Genomic DNA, 17885 nt, shown 5'->3' with positions numbered 1-17885 from the left:
ATTTACTTAACTATACTTGATTGCCATTTCCCATATCAGTGAAGTAACATCAGGAAACAGACGAAGAATGTCCCATCTACTCTTATACACATAAACACCCATACAAGCACATATACATGCATTTGCATGCACATACTTATACACATATCCACAAACATGTACATATTCATACTTGCTTGTCTTTATCCAATCCTGGTGCTATCCTGCCCTATAGGAAACAGCATCACTACCCCCTGCTTCAGCGAAGTAGCATCAAGAAAACAGACAAAAAAGGCCACACTTATTCACTCTGTCTCTAGCTGTCATGTGTAATGAATGCAATGAAACCACAGCCCCCTACCTACAGATCCTTTCCATGGTTTACCCCAGACATTTCACATACCCTGGTTCAGTCCATTGACAGCACATTGATCCCAGTATACCACATCTTTCCAGTTCACTCTATTCCTTGCAAGCCTTTCACCTTTCTGTATGTTCAGGCCCCAGTCACTCAAAATCTTTTTCACTGCATCCTTCCACCTCCAGGTACCCATTTTATTGAACAACCTCCTGGGGTGGATGAACAGCTGGGTTGACTGTGGACCAACTGCCATAACCAGGATTCAAACCTATGTGTTCGACCCTGAAAAGCAATGAAATTGGATAAGGAAAAGAAAAAATCACGTAAAAATGTCTATTTTATACAACTGTACAAAATGGTATTTCATCCAGTCTACCACATTCATTTGGGCAAACACTGTTTCGGCCAATATTTCTGTCAACTTATAAACGGTCAAGAAACACACTATACAACAAAGTCAGATTCAGTAACATACTTTAGACCAGGACTAAACTGTAATAAGTCTGAGTTACATGCAAATAAAAAAATATTCTGAAGGCATTTAATTGTTATAACCTAAACTCACCAAATAATACTTTACCAGCATACAGTCTATGACTCAAGATGCCTATTATCAACAGATTATCACATTAATATAAACTTTTTATACTTATGTCTGACACTCAGACCTAATTCAGCTATGTCACTGTCTAAGCTCTGTCCTCAAGAACTGAACAAACAAATGTGTCAGTTCCACAGTCGTGATTGGTGATGAAGGCCTTTACATCATGGGAAGAAATTTCAAGTGCTTGATATGAATAAATTTTAAAAATATTTTGTTTGCATACTTCATTACAAGTTTTCAGTCAATAAACTATCTGCAATGCATTTAAAATAAATTAACCTCCTTGTGGCACGCATTAACACCATTTTTCATTCTAGAGTGGATACATATCCTCTATGCTCCTTTATCACAGTAATCATGAGGCTCATTTATCATGCCATTTGAACATTTGCTCATAGTTGGTCAATCCAGTAAGATCAAGAGATGGCATCACTAACATGAATATTACCATGTCTTAAACAGAATCCTTCAAATACAGGAATAAAACCAAAGAAAACTGTGATGTAAAAACAGAAGAAAAATGTGTCAAATATTTTTGGTGATAGTTTAAAGTGTGATAAATTACCAGTGGTTATCCTTACAGTAAGATTTTGAAACCTCTCTTTCCTTAGAAGGAAAATTAACTAAGCAAGTAAAAATACTCAAGGTTCTAAATTACAAACCACGTCATTAATACTGAGTTGTTCCTGGCTTAAGCCTCAGCATGCCACAAAATGCCACATCAGAGCCTCTGTATTAAGCATTATGCAAGTCCTGATTCACTCCTACGAGGGCTACCCTTCACCTGCTGTACAAAGTGGACCCAATAATATAGTCCATAGCAGACAACTGGCAGTCGAAGTTTATGAATCTGAACTTGGAGAAACTTATAATACTTTAAGACTTGGCCTTGGATTATCTATGCTAAAGGTGGGTTGGTCATCTTACAATAACAACAGAATATGGGATGAAAGTTCCTCACTCTCTACTGGATGTCTTAAATTCATGTTAAAACTTGATATTGATGGCAAACTTAGATATAACAGAAAATTCATTTACACTGTGATCAGAAAACAGCACCTTTAGTTTTGATACAGGAAGTCAGTAGTGAAGATATTTTGATAAAAAAAAAAGCCAAAGATGTCGGCCATCCCAGGATAATGCGTCATTGGGGTCTCGCACTCTTACAGGATAGTATAGAAATGTGTTGGGTCTGATTGGGTTTTGACGGACAAGAGAGGTAGTTGCCTGGATAGTCAAGCTGCCTTTCCTTGCCATTCTGAGGATTGAAACTGTTAGATAACATGTCAGACTTGCTGTAATAAGCTATAAACCAATAAACCATTTTTTGCTATTAACATATATAATTCAAGGAATACATCAAATAGATATGTTACAAGTTTACCCTTCCTCAGACTGCAAGGAACAGAATGGCTAAACAATGAAGGCACTTTGTGTGCTTGCGACCAAAATCTCTCATAAATTGAGTGTAAAGTGAGAAAAGCCTCTGGTACGAATTTGCACAAATTATCATTTAATATGGCAATCTTTGCTTATTTGTATAAAAGAAAAGATACTACAACATACTGATGATGGTTATGTTGCAAAAACAAGTTCTTAGTTCAGTGTATCCATATATGTCTTGGCACTAAAACAGCAACGCAATGAATTGGAACAGAATTATTCCCATTCATCAACTTCACCTCCTGACTTTTAAAGCCTTTGGATAAGAACATCTGAGATCACAAAAAATTCCCTAACAACATCAACAACTTGCAAAAGGAAATAATAGTTATAATAATAATAATAATAATAATAATAATAATAATAATAATAATAATAATAATAATCAATAATAATAATAACAATAATAATAATAATGATAATAATAATAATGATAATAATAATAATAATAATAATAATAATAATAATAATAATAATAATAATAATAATAATAATCTACCGGTATACAGGTGGCCATGGAAGGGCGCAAGTTGCAAGTTTAAAGGTTAAGGATGTGTGAGATCAACATGCGACCTTCCTGCCCCAGTGATATCTAGACTATCCAACAGTTCTTAAACATTGACATTCCTAAACTACAGAGGATTTAGAAAAAAAAGGAAAAAAAAAATAAAAATAAAAAAGTGAAGCGATATGTGTAGAATGATGGTTAGAAGCTGCTTATTTCGGCAGTAACAGCCTTCAATCATAGTTTGTACAAAGTGGAGAGAAACAGTGTAATATATAATACAATATTAAAGATGTGAAAGACACTGTCGTAATGTTGCCTCACCATAGACTTGAAAACAATTTCATTTTCTTGAGTATAGATTACAAAAATATTTAATCACTTTGTTCATGTTTGGATAGTCACAATATGCAATGCGTGATTCAATACGCAGATGTGTGTGTTTTTTGTTTTGTTTTTAAGTACAGTAGGCATTACAATTTATTTGCATGTTGATGACCAGGATGGGCAGTAGCCAGCACACTGAACATTGAGTGTTTGTCAATGAGGCACAGAGCATATCACACTCCTCCCCACACGCACCAACTGCCACCCTTACATTTGTATATCTGTACATCTTATTATGCTCAATCATCAATACCACTGGCATCATATCCACTAAGTTCAGCGATATGAATTGGTATGTATATACCAGTTGTCTTTTACTGTGGTGCCATGCACATCCAGAGCTGTATATCTGAATATCAGATCACAAAAACTCTGCATGATACATCAGTAACCAATACTGAACTACTAATGCTGTTACATTGCAGAAAACACATGCAAGCAATATCTGCCGGATTTGAGTATCATAGTTCCAGTATCATGAGCGCCTTTGGTGATGGACTTTGATTTATCTTCTCTATAGCTGTCTCTGCCATAATTGCCTGTGGCTTGGTATACAGCTTCCACAACATGCGGGAACATCTCAATATATGACACTAACTGGTACAGGGTAAGCTGCCAAACCTTGCAGTACAACCTTGGGAGTATGAGCTTCCTTTTAGAATAATGTTTGGGGCCAAGAGAATTTTTCTATGAACCAAGCACTTGTAGGCAAGAGGTCAGCACTGCAATAGATGAATTACACAGGGGCACAGCTGTAATCCTTCACAAGGCATTTCCTGCATTGCGGAACATGGTGCTACACAAGAAACCAGCTCAGTGCCTGACATGATGCAAGAATGAGCTGTACTGGGGCGTGTTGTTAGTCTTTAACTAAACGGTAGATGTGATGCTGTGCACCATGCTCGGACGTAGAAACCTCAAAAACATACGCCACACAAAGTAGAGTTTCTTGAGTGTCCCGGTTTGTTACAACCTATAAGACAGAAAAATTTAGATAGTCTCATATATCAAAATCATGTTTACTTCCAATACAAGTTTACATTCAGAGGATTCATGACACTGTCATCAGTAATTGAATAAAATACAATTTTTATATCATAAATCAATATCAGCACTGAGTAATGTAAATTGATTCAATAAAAACTTGAAGTTTACCTGCAAAATGGTGAAATTCTCCAACACACTGTTCATCATATATTTTTCTGGCAGATGTTTGAGTTTATGGATAAAGTTGATCATATATTCACACATGGGTGACCGATGGATGCGATACACAAATCTGCCATTCTCAAAACGGGCATATTCTGTTTCAACTTTTTCAACAACCTGTTTGCCAAAAGAACACACTTTTGTGGAGCAGGTGATTGTCATATTTTCAGGACTCTCATATCTGTAAGAAAGAAAATGAAAATCAATGAATGATCATAAATTTCAGTCATATAGTTCTACGAAAGCCAAAGACAGTTGTACACTCTTGAAATGGAGTCTGTACCATCTTGGGACACTGAAAATTGGCACAGCTTTAAAAATCATGCTGTTTATGCATAATATTCTCTAACACCACAATTTTGTGTCATTTTCAATAAATAGGCTAGATCTGCCATGCCAGGTGTGTGATAGGATTCCAAATATGGCCAATGTAAAAGTAACTACAATCACATTAGTTAGTAGAAGGTTGACACCATCTTTGGTTGTTATTGTTGTTCTTAGTACAAGATCATATGAAACTCCCCTTCATTAAAAGTTCACTTTAAACATATATATGACATAGCACCGCATTACTTTGCCAGTCACGGTGCTGTAATCAATATGAAATCTGTAAATAGATATGGGAAAACATTTTATGTAATAAAAGTAAAATGCTGTTTACTTGAATTATATGCTACATGGAAGTCATTCCTCCTATCCAGTGCTGTCACTGTTTTCAACAAATGGTGACAACATGCTACAGAGTCAACAACAGTATTTATGTTGTTTTCCTGAAAAATAATTTAAAAAGGAGAATACATCAAACAAACTTCAGGCATAATACATATAAAATTACAGAAAGACATAGTTTGTGCCCAGTAAAGCAGTGACAGCCCTATACCAAGCAATAAAGTGACTAACCATTTCTAAGTACCACCTTACACAATATCTGGACAAGGGCAGTTATCCTCACATGACAGGAACAACATATAAAAGTGAAAAAGTCTTAAAAGCTGTTGCATCATACAATAACCAAGGTAGCTACAATTCTGTTTTACCTTAGTTTGGCTATCTATCTATGTATCCTTTATTCAAAGAAAAAGGTGCTAAGGATGTTCTTTTTTATTATTATTTTCCTTTGTCGCTGTCTCCTGCGTTAGCGAGGTAGCGCAAGGAAACAGACAGAAGAATGGCCCAACCCACCCACATACACATGTATATACATACACATCCACACACGCAAATGGGGAGGTGATAACAAGTAGTGGTGAGTATTTTGAAGGTTTGTTGAATGTGTTTGATGATAGAGTGGCAGATATAGGGTGTTTTGGTCGAGGTGGTGTGCAAAGTGAGAGGGTTAGGGAAAATGATTTGGTAAACAGAGAAGAGGTAGTAAAAGCTTTGCGGAAGATGAAAGCCGGCAAGGCAGCAGGTTTGGATGGTACTGCAGTGGAATTTATTAAAAAAGGGGGTGACTGTATTATTGACTGGTTGGTAAGGTTATTTTAATGTATGTATGACTCATGGTGAGGTGCCTGAGGATTGGCGGAATGCGTGCATAGTGCCATTGTACAAAGGCAAAGGGGATAAGAGTGAGTGCTCAAATTACAGAGGTATAAGTTTGTTGAGTATTCCTGGTAAATTATATGGGAGGGTATTGATTGAGAGGGTGAGGGCATGTACAGAGCATCAGATTGGGGAAGAGCAGTGTGGTTTCAGAAGTGGTAGAGGATGTGTGGATCAGGTGTTTGCTTTGAAGAATGTATGTGAGAAATACTTAGAAAAGCAAATGGATTTGTATGTAGCATTTATGGATCTGGAGAAGGCATATGATAGAGTTGATAGAGATGCTCTGTGGAAGGTATTAAGAATATATGGTGTGGGAGGCAAGTTGTTAGAAGCAGTGAAAAGTTTTTATCGAGGATGTAAGGCATGTGTACGTGTAGGAAGAGAGGAAAGTGATTGGTTCTCAGTGAATGTAGGTTTGCGGCAGGGGTGTGTGATGTCTCCATGGTTGTTTAATTTGTTTATGGATGGGGTTGTTAGGGAGGTGAATGCAAGAGTTTTGGAAAGAGGGGCAAGTATGAAGTCTGTTGGGGATGAGAGAGCTTGGGACGTGAGTCAGTTGTTGTTCGCTGATGATACAGCGCTGGTGGCTGATTCATGTGAGAAACTGCAGAAGCTGGTGACTGAGTTTGGTAAAGTGTGTGAATGAAGAAAGTTAAGAGTAAATGTGAATACGAGCAAGGTTATTAGGTACAGTAGGGTTGAGGGTCAAGTCAATTGGGAGGTAAGTTTGAACGGAGAAAAACTGGAGGAAGTAAAGTGTTTTAGATATCTGGGAGTGGATCTGGCAGCGGATGGAACCATTGAAGCGGAAGTGGATCATAGGGTGGGGGAGGGGGCGAAAATCCTGGGAGCCTTGAAGAATGTGTGGAAGTCGAGAACATTATCTCGGAAAGCAAAAATGGGTATGTTTGAAGGAATAGTGGTTCCAATAATGTTGTATGGTTGCGAGGCGTGGGCTATGGATAGAGTTGTACGCAGGAGGATGGATGTGCTGGAAATGAGATGTTTGAGGACAATGTGTGGTGTGAGGTGGTTTGATCGAGTAAGTAACATAAGGGTAAGAGAGATGTGTGGAAATAAAAAGAGCATGGTTGAGAGAGCAGAAGAGGGTGTTTTGAAATGGTTTGGGCACATAGAGAGAATGAGTGAGGAAAGATTGACCAAGAAGATATATGTGTCGGAGGTGGAGGGAACGAGGAGAAGTGGGAGACCAAATTGGAGGTGGAAAGATGGAGTGAAAAAGATTTTGTGTGATTGGGGCCTGAACATGCAGGAGGGTGAAAGGAGGGCAAGGAATAGAGTGAATTGGATCGATGTGGTATACCGGGGTTGACGTGCTGTCAGTGGATTGATTCAGGGCATGTGAAGCGTCTGGGGTAAACCATGGAAAGCTGTGTAGGTATGTATATTTGCGTGTGTGGACGTATGTATATACATGTGTATGGGGGTGGGTTGGGCCATTTCTTTCGTCTGTTTCCTTGCGCTACCTCGCAAACGTGGGAGACAGCGACAAAGCAAAAAAGAAAAAAAAAAAATCCACACACGCAAATATACATACCTATACATCTCAACGTATACATATATATACACACACAGACATATACATATGTACATAATTCATACTGTGCCTTTATTCATTCCCATCGCCACCCTGCCACACATGTAATAACAACCCCCTCCCCCGTCATGTATGCGAGGTAGCGCTAGGAAGACAACAAAGGCCCCATTCATTCATGCTCAGTCTCTAGCTGTCATGTAATAATGCAACGAAACCGCAGCACCCCTTCCACATCCAGGCCCCACAGAACTTTCCATGGTTTACCCCAGACGCTTCACATGCCCTGGTTCAATCCATTGACAGCATGTCGACCCCGGTATACCACATCGTTCCAATTCACTCTATTTCTTGCACGCCTTTCACCCTCCTGCATGTTCAGGCTCCGATCACTCAAAATCTTTTTCACTCCATCTTTTCACCTCCAATTAGGTCTCCCACTTCTCCTCGTTCCCTCCACCTCAGACACATATATCCTCTTGGTCAATCTTTCCTCACTCATTCTCTCCATGTGACCAAACCATTTCAAAATGCCCTCTTCTGCTCTCTCAACCACATTCTTTTTATTACCACACATCTCTCTTACCCTTACGTTACTCACTCGATCAAACCACCTCACACTACATATTGTCCTCAAACATCTCATTTCCAGCACATCCACTCTCCTGCGCACAACTCTATCCATAGCCCACGCCTCGCAACCATATAACATTGTTGGAACCAATATTCCTTCAAACATACCCATTTTTGCTTTCCGAGATAATGTTCTCGACTTCCACACATTCTTCAAGGCTCCCAGAATTTTCGCCCCCTCCCCCACTCTATGATTCATTTCCACTTTCATGGTTCCATCCGCTGCCAAATCCACTCCCAGATATCTAAAACACTTCACTTCCTCCAGTTTTTCTCCATTCAAACTTACCTCCCAATTGACTTGACCCTTAACCCTACTGTACCTAATAACCTTGCTCTTATTCACATTTACTCTCAACTTTCTTCTTTCACACACTTTACCAAACTCAGTCACCAGCTTCTGCAGTTTCTCACATGAATCAGCCACCAGCGCTGTATCATCAGCAAACAACTGATTCACTTCCCAAGCTCTCTCATCCACAACAGACTGCATACTTGCCCCTCTTTCCAAAACTCTTGCATTCACCTCCCTAACAACTCCATCCATAAACAAATTACACAACCATGGAGACATCACACACCCCTGTCGCAAACCTACATTCACTGAGAACCAATCACTTTCCTCTCTTCCTACATGTACACATGCCTTACATCTTCGATAAAAACTTTTCACTGCTTCTAACAACTTGCCTCCCACACCATATATTCTTAATACCTTCCACAGAGCATCTCTATCAACTCTATCATATGCCTTCTCCAGATCCATAAATGCTACATACAAATCCATTTGCTTTTCTAAGTATTTCTCACATACATTCTTCAAAGCAAACACCTGATCCACACATCCTCTACCACTTCTGAAACCACACTGCTCCTCCCCAATCTGATTCTCTGTACATGCCTTCACCCTCTCAATCAATACCCTCCTATATAGTTTACCAGGAATACTCAACAAACTTATACCTCTGTAATTTGAGCACTCACTCTTATCCCCTTTGCCTTTGTATAATGGCACTATGCAAGCATTCCGCCAAACCTCAGGCACCTCACCATGAGTCATACATACATTAAATAACCTTACTAACCAGTCAACAATACAGTCACCTCCTTTTTTAATAAATTCCACTGCAATACCATCCAAACCCACTGCCTTGCCGGCTTTCATCTTCCGCAAAGCTTTTACTACCTCTTCTCTGTTTACCAAATCATTTTCCCTAACCCTCTCACTTTGCACACCACCTCGACCAAAACACCCTATATCTGCCACTCTATCATCAAACACATTCAACAAACCTTCAAAATACTCACTCCAGCTCCTCACATCACCACTACTTGTTACCACCTACCCATTAGCCCCCTTCACTGAAGTTCCCATGTCTTACGCACATTATTTACCTCCTTCCAAAACATCTTTTTATTCTCCCTAAAATTTATTGATACTCTCTCACCCCAACACTCATTTGCCCTCTTTTTCACCTCTTGCACCTTTCTCTTGACCTTCTGCCTCTTTCTCTTATACATCTCCCACTCATTTGCATTATTTCCCTGCAAAAATCGTCCAAATCCCTCTCTCTTCTCTTTCACTAATAATCTTACTTCTTCATCCCACCACTCAATACCCTTTCTAATCTGTCCACCTCCCACACTTCTCATGCCACAAGCATCTTTTGCGAAAGCCATCACTGCTTCCCTAAATACATCCCATTCCTCCCCCACTCCCCTTTCCTCCTTTGTTCTCACCTTTTTCCATTCTGTACCCAGTCTCTCCTGGTACTTCCTCACACAAGTCTCCTTCTCAAGCTCACTTACTCTCACCACTCTCTTCACCCCAACATTCTCTCTTCTTTCTGAAAACCTCTACAAATCTTCACCCTCGCCTCCACAAGATAATGATCAGACATCCCTCCAGTTGCACCTCTCAGCACATTTACATCCAAAAGTCTCTCTTTCGTGCGCCTATCAATTAACACATTATCCAATAACACTCTCTGGCCATCTCTCCTACTTACATACGTATACTTATGTATATCTCTCTTTTTAAACCAGGTATTCCCAATCACCAGTCCTTTTTCAGCACATAAATCTACAAGCTCTTCCCCATTTCCATTTACAACACTGAACACCCCATGTATACCAATTATTCCCTCAACTGCACATTGCTCACCTTTGCATTCAAATCACCCATCACTATAACCCGGTCTCATGCATCAAAACCACTAACACACTCATTCAGCTGCTCCCAAAACACTTGCCTCTCATGATCTTTCTTCTCATGCCCAGGTGCTTATGCACCAATAATCACCCATCTCTCTCCATCAACTTTCAGTTTTACCCATATCAATCTAGAGTTTACTTTCTTACACTCTATCACATACTCCTACCACTCCTGTTTCAGGAGTAGTGCTACTCCTTCCCTTGCTCTTGTCCTCTCACTAACTCCCGACTTTACTCCCAAGACATTCCCAAACCACTCTTCCCCTTTACCCTTGAGCTTCGTTTCACTCAGAGCCAAAACATCCAGGTTCCTTTCCTCAAACATACTACCTATCTTTCCTTTTTTCTCATCTTGGTTACATTCACACACATTTAGACACCCCAATCTGAGCCTTCGAGGAGGATGAGCACTCCCCGCGTGACTCCTTCTTCTGTTTCCCCTTTTAGAAAGTCAAAATACAAGGAGGGGAGGGTTTCTAGCCCCCCGCTAAGGATGTATATAGCAATTAAAGGTGAAAATGTCTGTTCAGTATACCAGGAACAGTGTATGCAAGAGTGTTGACTGAAAGAGTGACAGAAGTGACTGAATGCAAAATAAGTAAGAAGCAAGAGGGTTTTAGGAATGGTAGGGGATGTGTGTAATAGATTTCTGTGGTGAAAATGAGTGTGGGGAAAGTATATCGCAAAAGGTAAGAATCTGCATGCAGCTTTTAGGGTTCTGAAGAAAGCATATGATAGAATTGAGTGGAATGCTTTTTCAGATGTGTTAAGGGTATATGAGGTACAGGTACAGCCTCTGCTTGAACATGTAAGAGTGGCTGGAGAGATGAATGAAACTTCTAGAATACACGTAGATGTGAGACAGGGCTGTGTGATGTCACTGTGGCTTTTTAACATATATGTAAATACACTGTTAACAGAGATGAAAGCAAAACTATGGAAAGGGGGTGTAGAGTTGAAGTGTGGCAGTGAGGTATGGTGGCTACGACAAGCTTGTTTGCAGGTGATATGGCATTGTTTGCTGAGCGTGGAGAGCGAGTTGCAGAAGGTTTTATGATGTATGTAAGTGTAGGCAAATTAAGGTAAATGTGAATAAGTGTAAAGCATTGGTGTTCGAGAGGAAATGAAGTGAAAGTATAGATTTTGCATAACCCTTTCGAGATAAAAAGTGTACTAAACTGTATTATATATTTGGGAGGGGTGAAAAACTGAAAAAGGTAAGAGAATATACAAATACATACATATACATTCACACAGACATATACATATATACACATACACATATTCATACTTGCTTGCCTTCATCCATTCCTGGTGCTACCCCACTCCACAGAAAGCATCACTACCCGATGCTTCAGCGAGGTTGTGCCAGGAAAACAGACAAAAAGGCCACATCCGTTCACCCTCTGTCTCTAGCTGTCATGTGTAATGCACCGAAACCACAGCTCCCTATCCATGTCCAGGCCCCACAGACCTTTCCATGGTTTACCCTAAACGTTTCACATGCCCTGGTTCAGTCCAGTGACAGCACATATATCCTCTTTGTCAATCTTTCCTCAGTCATTCTCTCCATATGTCAAACCATATCAACACACCCTCTTCTGCTATCTCAACCACATTTTTTTCTATTTACACACTTCTCTCTTACCCTTTCATTACTTAATCAAACCACCTCATACTGAACACTGTCCTCAAACATTTCATTTCCCAACACATCCACCTTCCTCTATACAACCCTATCTGCAGCCCATGTCTCGCAACCACATAACAGTGTTGGAACTACTATTCCTTCAAACATACACATTTTTGCTCTCCGAGATAATGTTCTTTCCTTCCACACACTTTTCATCGCTCCCAGAAGCTTTGCCCCCTCCCCCACCCTGTGACTCACTTCCGCTTCCATGGTTCCACTCGCTCCTAAGTCCACTCCTAAATATCTAAAACACTTCACTTCCTCCAATTTTTCTCCATTCAAACTTAAATCCCAATTACCTTGTCCCTCAACCCTACTGAACTGAATAACTTTGCTCTTATTCACATTTACTCTCAACTTTCTCCTTTCAAACACATTTCCAAACTCAGTCACCAACTTCTGCAGTTTCTCACTCGAATAAACCACTATAGCTGTATCATTGGCGAACAACAACTGACTCACTTCCCAGGCTCTCTCATCCCCAACAGACTGCATACTTGCCCCTCTCTCCCAAACTCCTGCATTTACTTCCCTTAAACCACCCCATCCTTAAACAAATTAAACAAAACAACCATTAGGACATCACACACCCCTAATGCACACCGACATTCACTGGGAACTAATCACTCTCCTCTATTCTTACTTGTACACATGCCTTACATCCTTGGTAAAAACTTTTCACTGCTCCTAGCAACTTACCTCCCACCCCACATACTCTTAAGACCTTCCACAAAGCATCACTATCAACCCTATCATATGCCTTCTCCAGATCCATACAAATCTATCTGTTTTCCTAAGTATTTCTCACACACATTCTTAAAAGCAAAACCTGATCCATACATCCTCTACCACTTCTGAAACCACATTGCTCTTCCCCAACCTGATGCTCTATACATGCCTTCACCCTCTCAATCAATACCCTCCCATATAATTTCCCAGGAATACTCAACAATCTTTATGCCTTGGTAGTTTGAACACTCACCTTTATCTCCTTTGCCTCTGCACAATGGAACTATGCATGAATTCCCCCAATCCTCTGGCACTTCACCATGATCCATTCATACAATGAAAATCCTTTCCAACTAATCAACAACACAGTCACCCCCTTTCTTACTAAATTCTACTCCAATGCTATCCAAACCCACTGCCTAGCTGGATTTCACCTCCTGCAAAGCTTTCATCACCTCTTCTCTTTTAACCAAACCATTCTCCCTGCCCCTTTCAATTTACACACCATCCTGACCAAAACACCCTATATCTGCCACTCTATCATCAAACCTTCAAAATACTCACTCCATCTCCCTCTCACTTCATCACTATCTATTATTTCTTTCCCACTTTCCCCATTCACCGATGTTCCAATTTGTTCTCTTATCTTATGCATGATATTTACCTCCTTTCAAAACATCTTTTTATTCTCCCTAAAGTTTCATGATACTCTTTCAACCCTACTCTCATTTACCCTCTTTATCAATCCTTGCAACTTTCTCTTGAGCTCCTACCACATTCTTTTATACATCTCCCAGTCATCTGCACTCTTTCCTTGCAGGTATCATCCACAGGCCTCTCCTTTCTCTTTCACAAACAACTTTACTTCTTCATCCCACCACTCACTACCCTTTCTAATCTGCCTAACTTTCTCATGTCACATGCATCTTCTGCACAAGTCATTACTACTTCCCTGAATACATCCCATTCCTCATCCACTCCCCTCACATCATTTGCTCTCGCCTTTTGCCATTCTACACTCTACCTCTCCTGGTGCTTCCTCACACAAGTCTCCTTTCCAAGATTTAAGTCAGTCAAGAACCTTCTTAACTAATCTTTCTAATTCCTGTGCCACCCATGTTATGGTAAGTCAAGCAGTTATTTTGATTCATCAAATGCTGTGTGGATATATGTAAAGTCAAGCAGTTTTGATTCATCAAACTCTGTGTATGTATATGCATTACGTATGTATGCATATGTATATACGTACATTTTTTAATGCCTATAAACCATGAATCCTATAAAGTTCATAAATGACTTACTGGCTTGTGACGCCGTAGAATGTGCCGGACTCATCCTGAATGTTGACATTTAGGTCTGCCCAGAACTTTACAAGGAAGAATGCATTTTGAGGTCCCTTGTCATATAGCTCCTTTAAGCCACCTTTCTTTTCAGGGAATTTGTCATAGATTTGCCGAATGTCAACTGGCTGGAATAAAAAAAAATTATTTTAGTGATTTAGGTGACTGGCATTCTGTCCACAAACATACAATCTCTCCTTGTCATACTTGACACTTGCAACACTCAACTCACACAACTCATTCTTTGTAACTTTAGATTTTCCTACGGTAAGCACTATGTGCTGTACTAGCCATACCTTTAGGCAAAATGGTAGGAGCAGTAGACAGAAGTAGTAGTTAGGCACATTTATGTAACAGCATTAGGAAGAAACATAGGTTAGAAGCAGTAGGTAAGAACACTGGGCAGGAGTATCAGGTAGAAGTGTCAGTAGGAACATTAGGTTGGAGCCTCTGCAAACACTGCACTAGTGTTGTCCCCTGCCAGTAGCCTGTTAAGGGTGGGGCACTAAAGGATAAGAGGCACCACTGGAGTCCACTAGTTATGGAGACTATTGCCATGGCCATCCCCTTGAGGGAGTTCGTTGAATCAGGCGTCAGAGTTATAGACAGATAGATAGACAGACCTTTCCCAGTTAACAATAAAAAGATAGTAATTTTCCATATAATTTACATTTTGGTATTACAGTTCCCACATTGAAGGAAAGAGATTTACACTTAAGTTACAGTATAGGGGAGTATATTGCTAAGGAAATACAAAGGTTTGAAGGTTAGAGAGCTATAAGAGGTTATGTAGATGATTTGCATGGTTTGGACTGAATTAAATAATACTCTCTTAAGAGAAGAGACTTCCATCTTAGGAGTCATAATTTTCCATTAGAAAGTTAGATGTGTTGATTTATGGCAGCATTTTCACATGTTTATGAAAAAAAAATCATAACTCAAAGCCTCTTTCACTCCCTCTTGCCATCTCCTTCTTGGTCTATCCCATCCTCTTGCTCCCTCCACTTCCGATGCATACTGTAGATCCTCTGAAATCAATCCCTCTTCACTCATCCTCTCCACACATTCAACTTATTGCCCTAGTCACCTCCTTACTTTCTTTCTTTAACATTAGATTTTTAACATTAGAGGCTTCAGTCACAGACAAAAGTCCTCATCAAGACCAGGCCTTAGCTGAAATAAGAAAGAGAAAAAGGAAAGTATTTACAAATTTTGGAAGAAGGGAAAAGCCTGTATTTTGAAAAGTAGCAGGTCACATTTATTGGGGAAGAAATGAGAGGGTAGCAAGTTCCAAAGCTTTGAGGTGTAGGGAAAGAAACACCCTCGAATTGTCAATGGCCACACAGTAATCACGTGGTGCACCAGCTTGCCGAACATTAAGTGGTCTAACTATTAATGGGGTACACAAGCAGCCAGCTCTCAGAATCAAAAACCACAGTAATAACAATAGCAGTGAGAAAATGAACCAACACTGTGGCGCAGAGCAAGAGTCAAGTTTTGAAGTTAAGCTCCGAAAGTTGATAACATGGACTGCTTTGGACTCAACTCAGTCAAGTAAGGCTGCAGAGTCAAAACAACCCCAGATGTGAGGACAGTACTCCATACAAGAACAGATCAATCCTTTGTATAAGTGAAGCAAATGTTCAAAAGAAAAGAAATAAATTTTGATATATAAACAGGACTTCTAGTTTCTTAGAGGAAGAATTACCTATTTTCATAATGTGGGGTTTTTAAGATAGAGTGAATATTACAGTGACATCAAGTATGTTCACTGGGTTGAGATGGAATTAAAGAACCTTCAAAGGAGAGTGAAAAGTTGTGAGGAATTTTTGATGCAGAAAACTGGGTCTTGGAGACACTAAACTTAACCAGATTTCATATACCCCACTAAGATATCATTGCACTTTCATTCCTTGCATGTTCATTCCTCCTCATGCCACACGCACATGAAATAGAAATGAAATGACTGAGGACAAGAAATGAAATGACTGAGGGACAATATGTAGCATAAGGAAGCTTGACTGTGTAAGAAATGACAATGCAGTAGTAAGCCGAGTATGAACTGAGAGAGATGAACAAGGCATACTGAACAAATGGATGGAATAAGTGGAGAGAGACTGACTAAGAGGATGTATGAGTCATATGTATATGGAGCAAAGGGGAATGGGAATACTATGAAGGAGATGGAATAATGGAGTGAAAGATGCTTTGAGCTATCAGGGCCTGCACATGCATGATGACGAGAGACATGCGTGGGATGGTGGAAACTGGAGCAACATGTTATATAAGGGGCAATATGCTGTCAGTAGGCTGAACCAGGGCATATGAAGCCATCAAGTTAAACCATGAAAAGTCTGTGGGGCATTATATATCTGTAAATGTACACAAAAATCTGAAGTTGTTCTTTATCCATTTCTAGTGCTACCTCAATGTGTGGGAAATAACTATTTACCGTGAAACGAAAATATGTATATTCTTAACCCTTATATTTGGGTGAATTGCAGAAAGATGAATGCAACAAGGTCTTAAAATGTTCTGTTTCCTAAATATTTTTACATGCTTGTTGCCGCTTCCCATATTAGCAAAACAGTGCCAGGAACAGATGAGGAAAGGCCGCATTTGCTCACATCCATTCTCTAATTGTGATGTGTGATGCATCGAAACCAATAAATGTAAAAGTTAAGGATCTGCACAAAAACAGTGAGCCAATATACCTTATACAGTATGAATGTGGTATAACACTAAAGTTGACATGTATCTTTAGTGGTTGTTAAGTTGCACTCCTTTGACCCAGGTAGCTGTGTTTTTCTTTTTACCTCACCCTCAAGTGGACTACTGGCATTCTGTTCACAAACATACTATTTCTCCTTTTGCCTCACCCACATGTGGACTACTGGCATTCTGTTCACACACCTACTATCTCTCCTTGTCATGCGTAACACTTGACAGCACTTAACTCAAACAGCTCATTTTTTGTAACTATATATTTTGCTGCGATGAGCACTATGCTTTACCCCTGCCTTTTGGCAAAATGGTAGGAACAGTATATAGAAGAAGCAGGTAGGAATATTTAGGTAGGAGCATTAGGTAGATGTAAAAGGTAGAAGTAGTACATAGAAGTTGTCAGTAGGAAGCCACTGCAAATGCTGCACTAGAGTTGCCCTCTGCCAGTGCCCTGTTATGGGTGAGGCACTAAAGACTAATAAGTGGCAATGGAGTTCACTAGTTATGGAGACTCCTGCCGTAGCCACCCCTTTGAGGGAGTTCCAATTGGAACAGGTATTAGAAATATAGATAGACAGATTGGCATGTACGTTCATTCCTTAGGATAGTAGTGGAGGACTGATGTGGGAATATGGAGGGTGTGCATCATTCATGTTTTTGCTTTCCCATCATAAAATGAAAGATATATATATATATATATATATATATATATATATATATATATATATATATATATATATTATTATTATTATTATTATTATTATTATAATTATTATTTTGCTTTGTCGCTGTCTCCCACATTTGCAAAGTAGCGCAAGGAAACAGACAAAAGAATGGCCCAACCCACCCACATACACATGTATATACATACACGTCCACACACAGCACATATACATACCTATACATCTCAATGTATACATATATATACACACACAGACATATACATATATACCCATGTACA

At 39.6% G+C, this 17885-nt stretch overlaps 1 protein-coding gene across 8 annotated transcripts in view; it reads right to left on the bottom strand.

Annotated features, from left to right (window-relative positions):
* Window positions 1-659: 659 nt before the first annotated feature.
* Window positions 660-17885, bottom strand: part of sd (TEA domain transcription factor 1 homolog scalloped) — a 330242-nt gene continuing 313016 nt past the window's right edge. For all 8 annotated transcript variants that reach the window (XM_071686621.1, XM_071686624.1, XM_071686625.1 and 5 more), the window contains 3 exons: window positions 14162-14328; window positions 4435-4669; window positions 660-4252 (listed from right to left, as the gene is read on the bottom strand). In XM_071686621.1, coding sequence (XP_071542722.1) covers window positions 4139-4252; window positions 4435-4669; window positions 14162-14328 — 516 coding nt within the window. In that variant the 3' untranslated portion in view covers window positions 660-4138. The remainder of the gene's footprint in view (window positions 4253-4434; window positions 4670-14161; window positions 14329-17885) is intronic.

This window comes from Panulirus ornatus, chromosome 42 (genome assembly GCF_036320965.1).
Source record: "Panulirus ornatus isolate Po-2019 chromosome 42, ASM3632096v1, whole genome shotgun sequence".
NCBI classification, from domain to species: domain Eukaryota; kingdom Metazoa; phylum Arthropoda; class Malacostraca; order Decapoda; family Palinuridae; genus Panulirus; species Panulirus ornatus.
The sequence above is the reverse complement of the archived record's forward strand: the minus strand, read 5'-3'. Positions and strand labels throughout refer to the sequence as shown.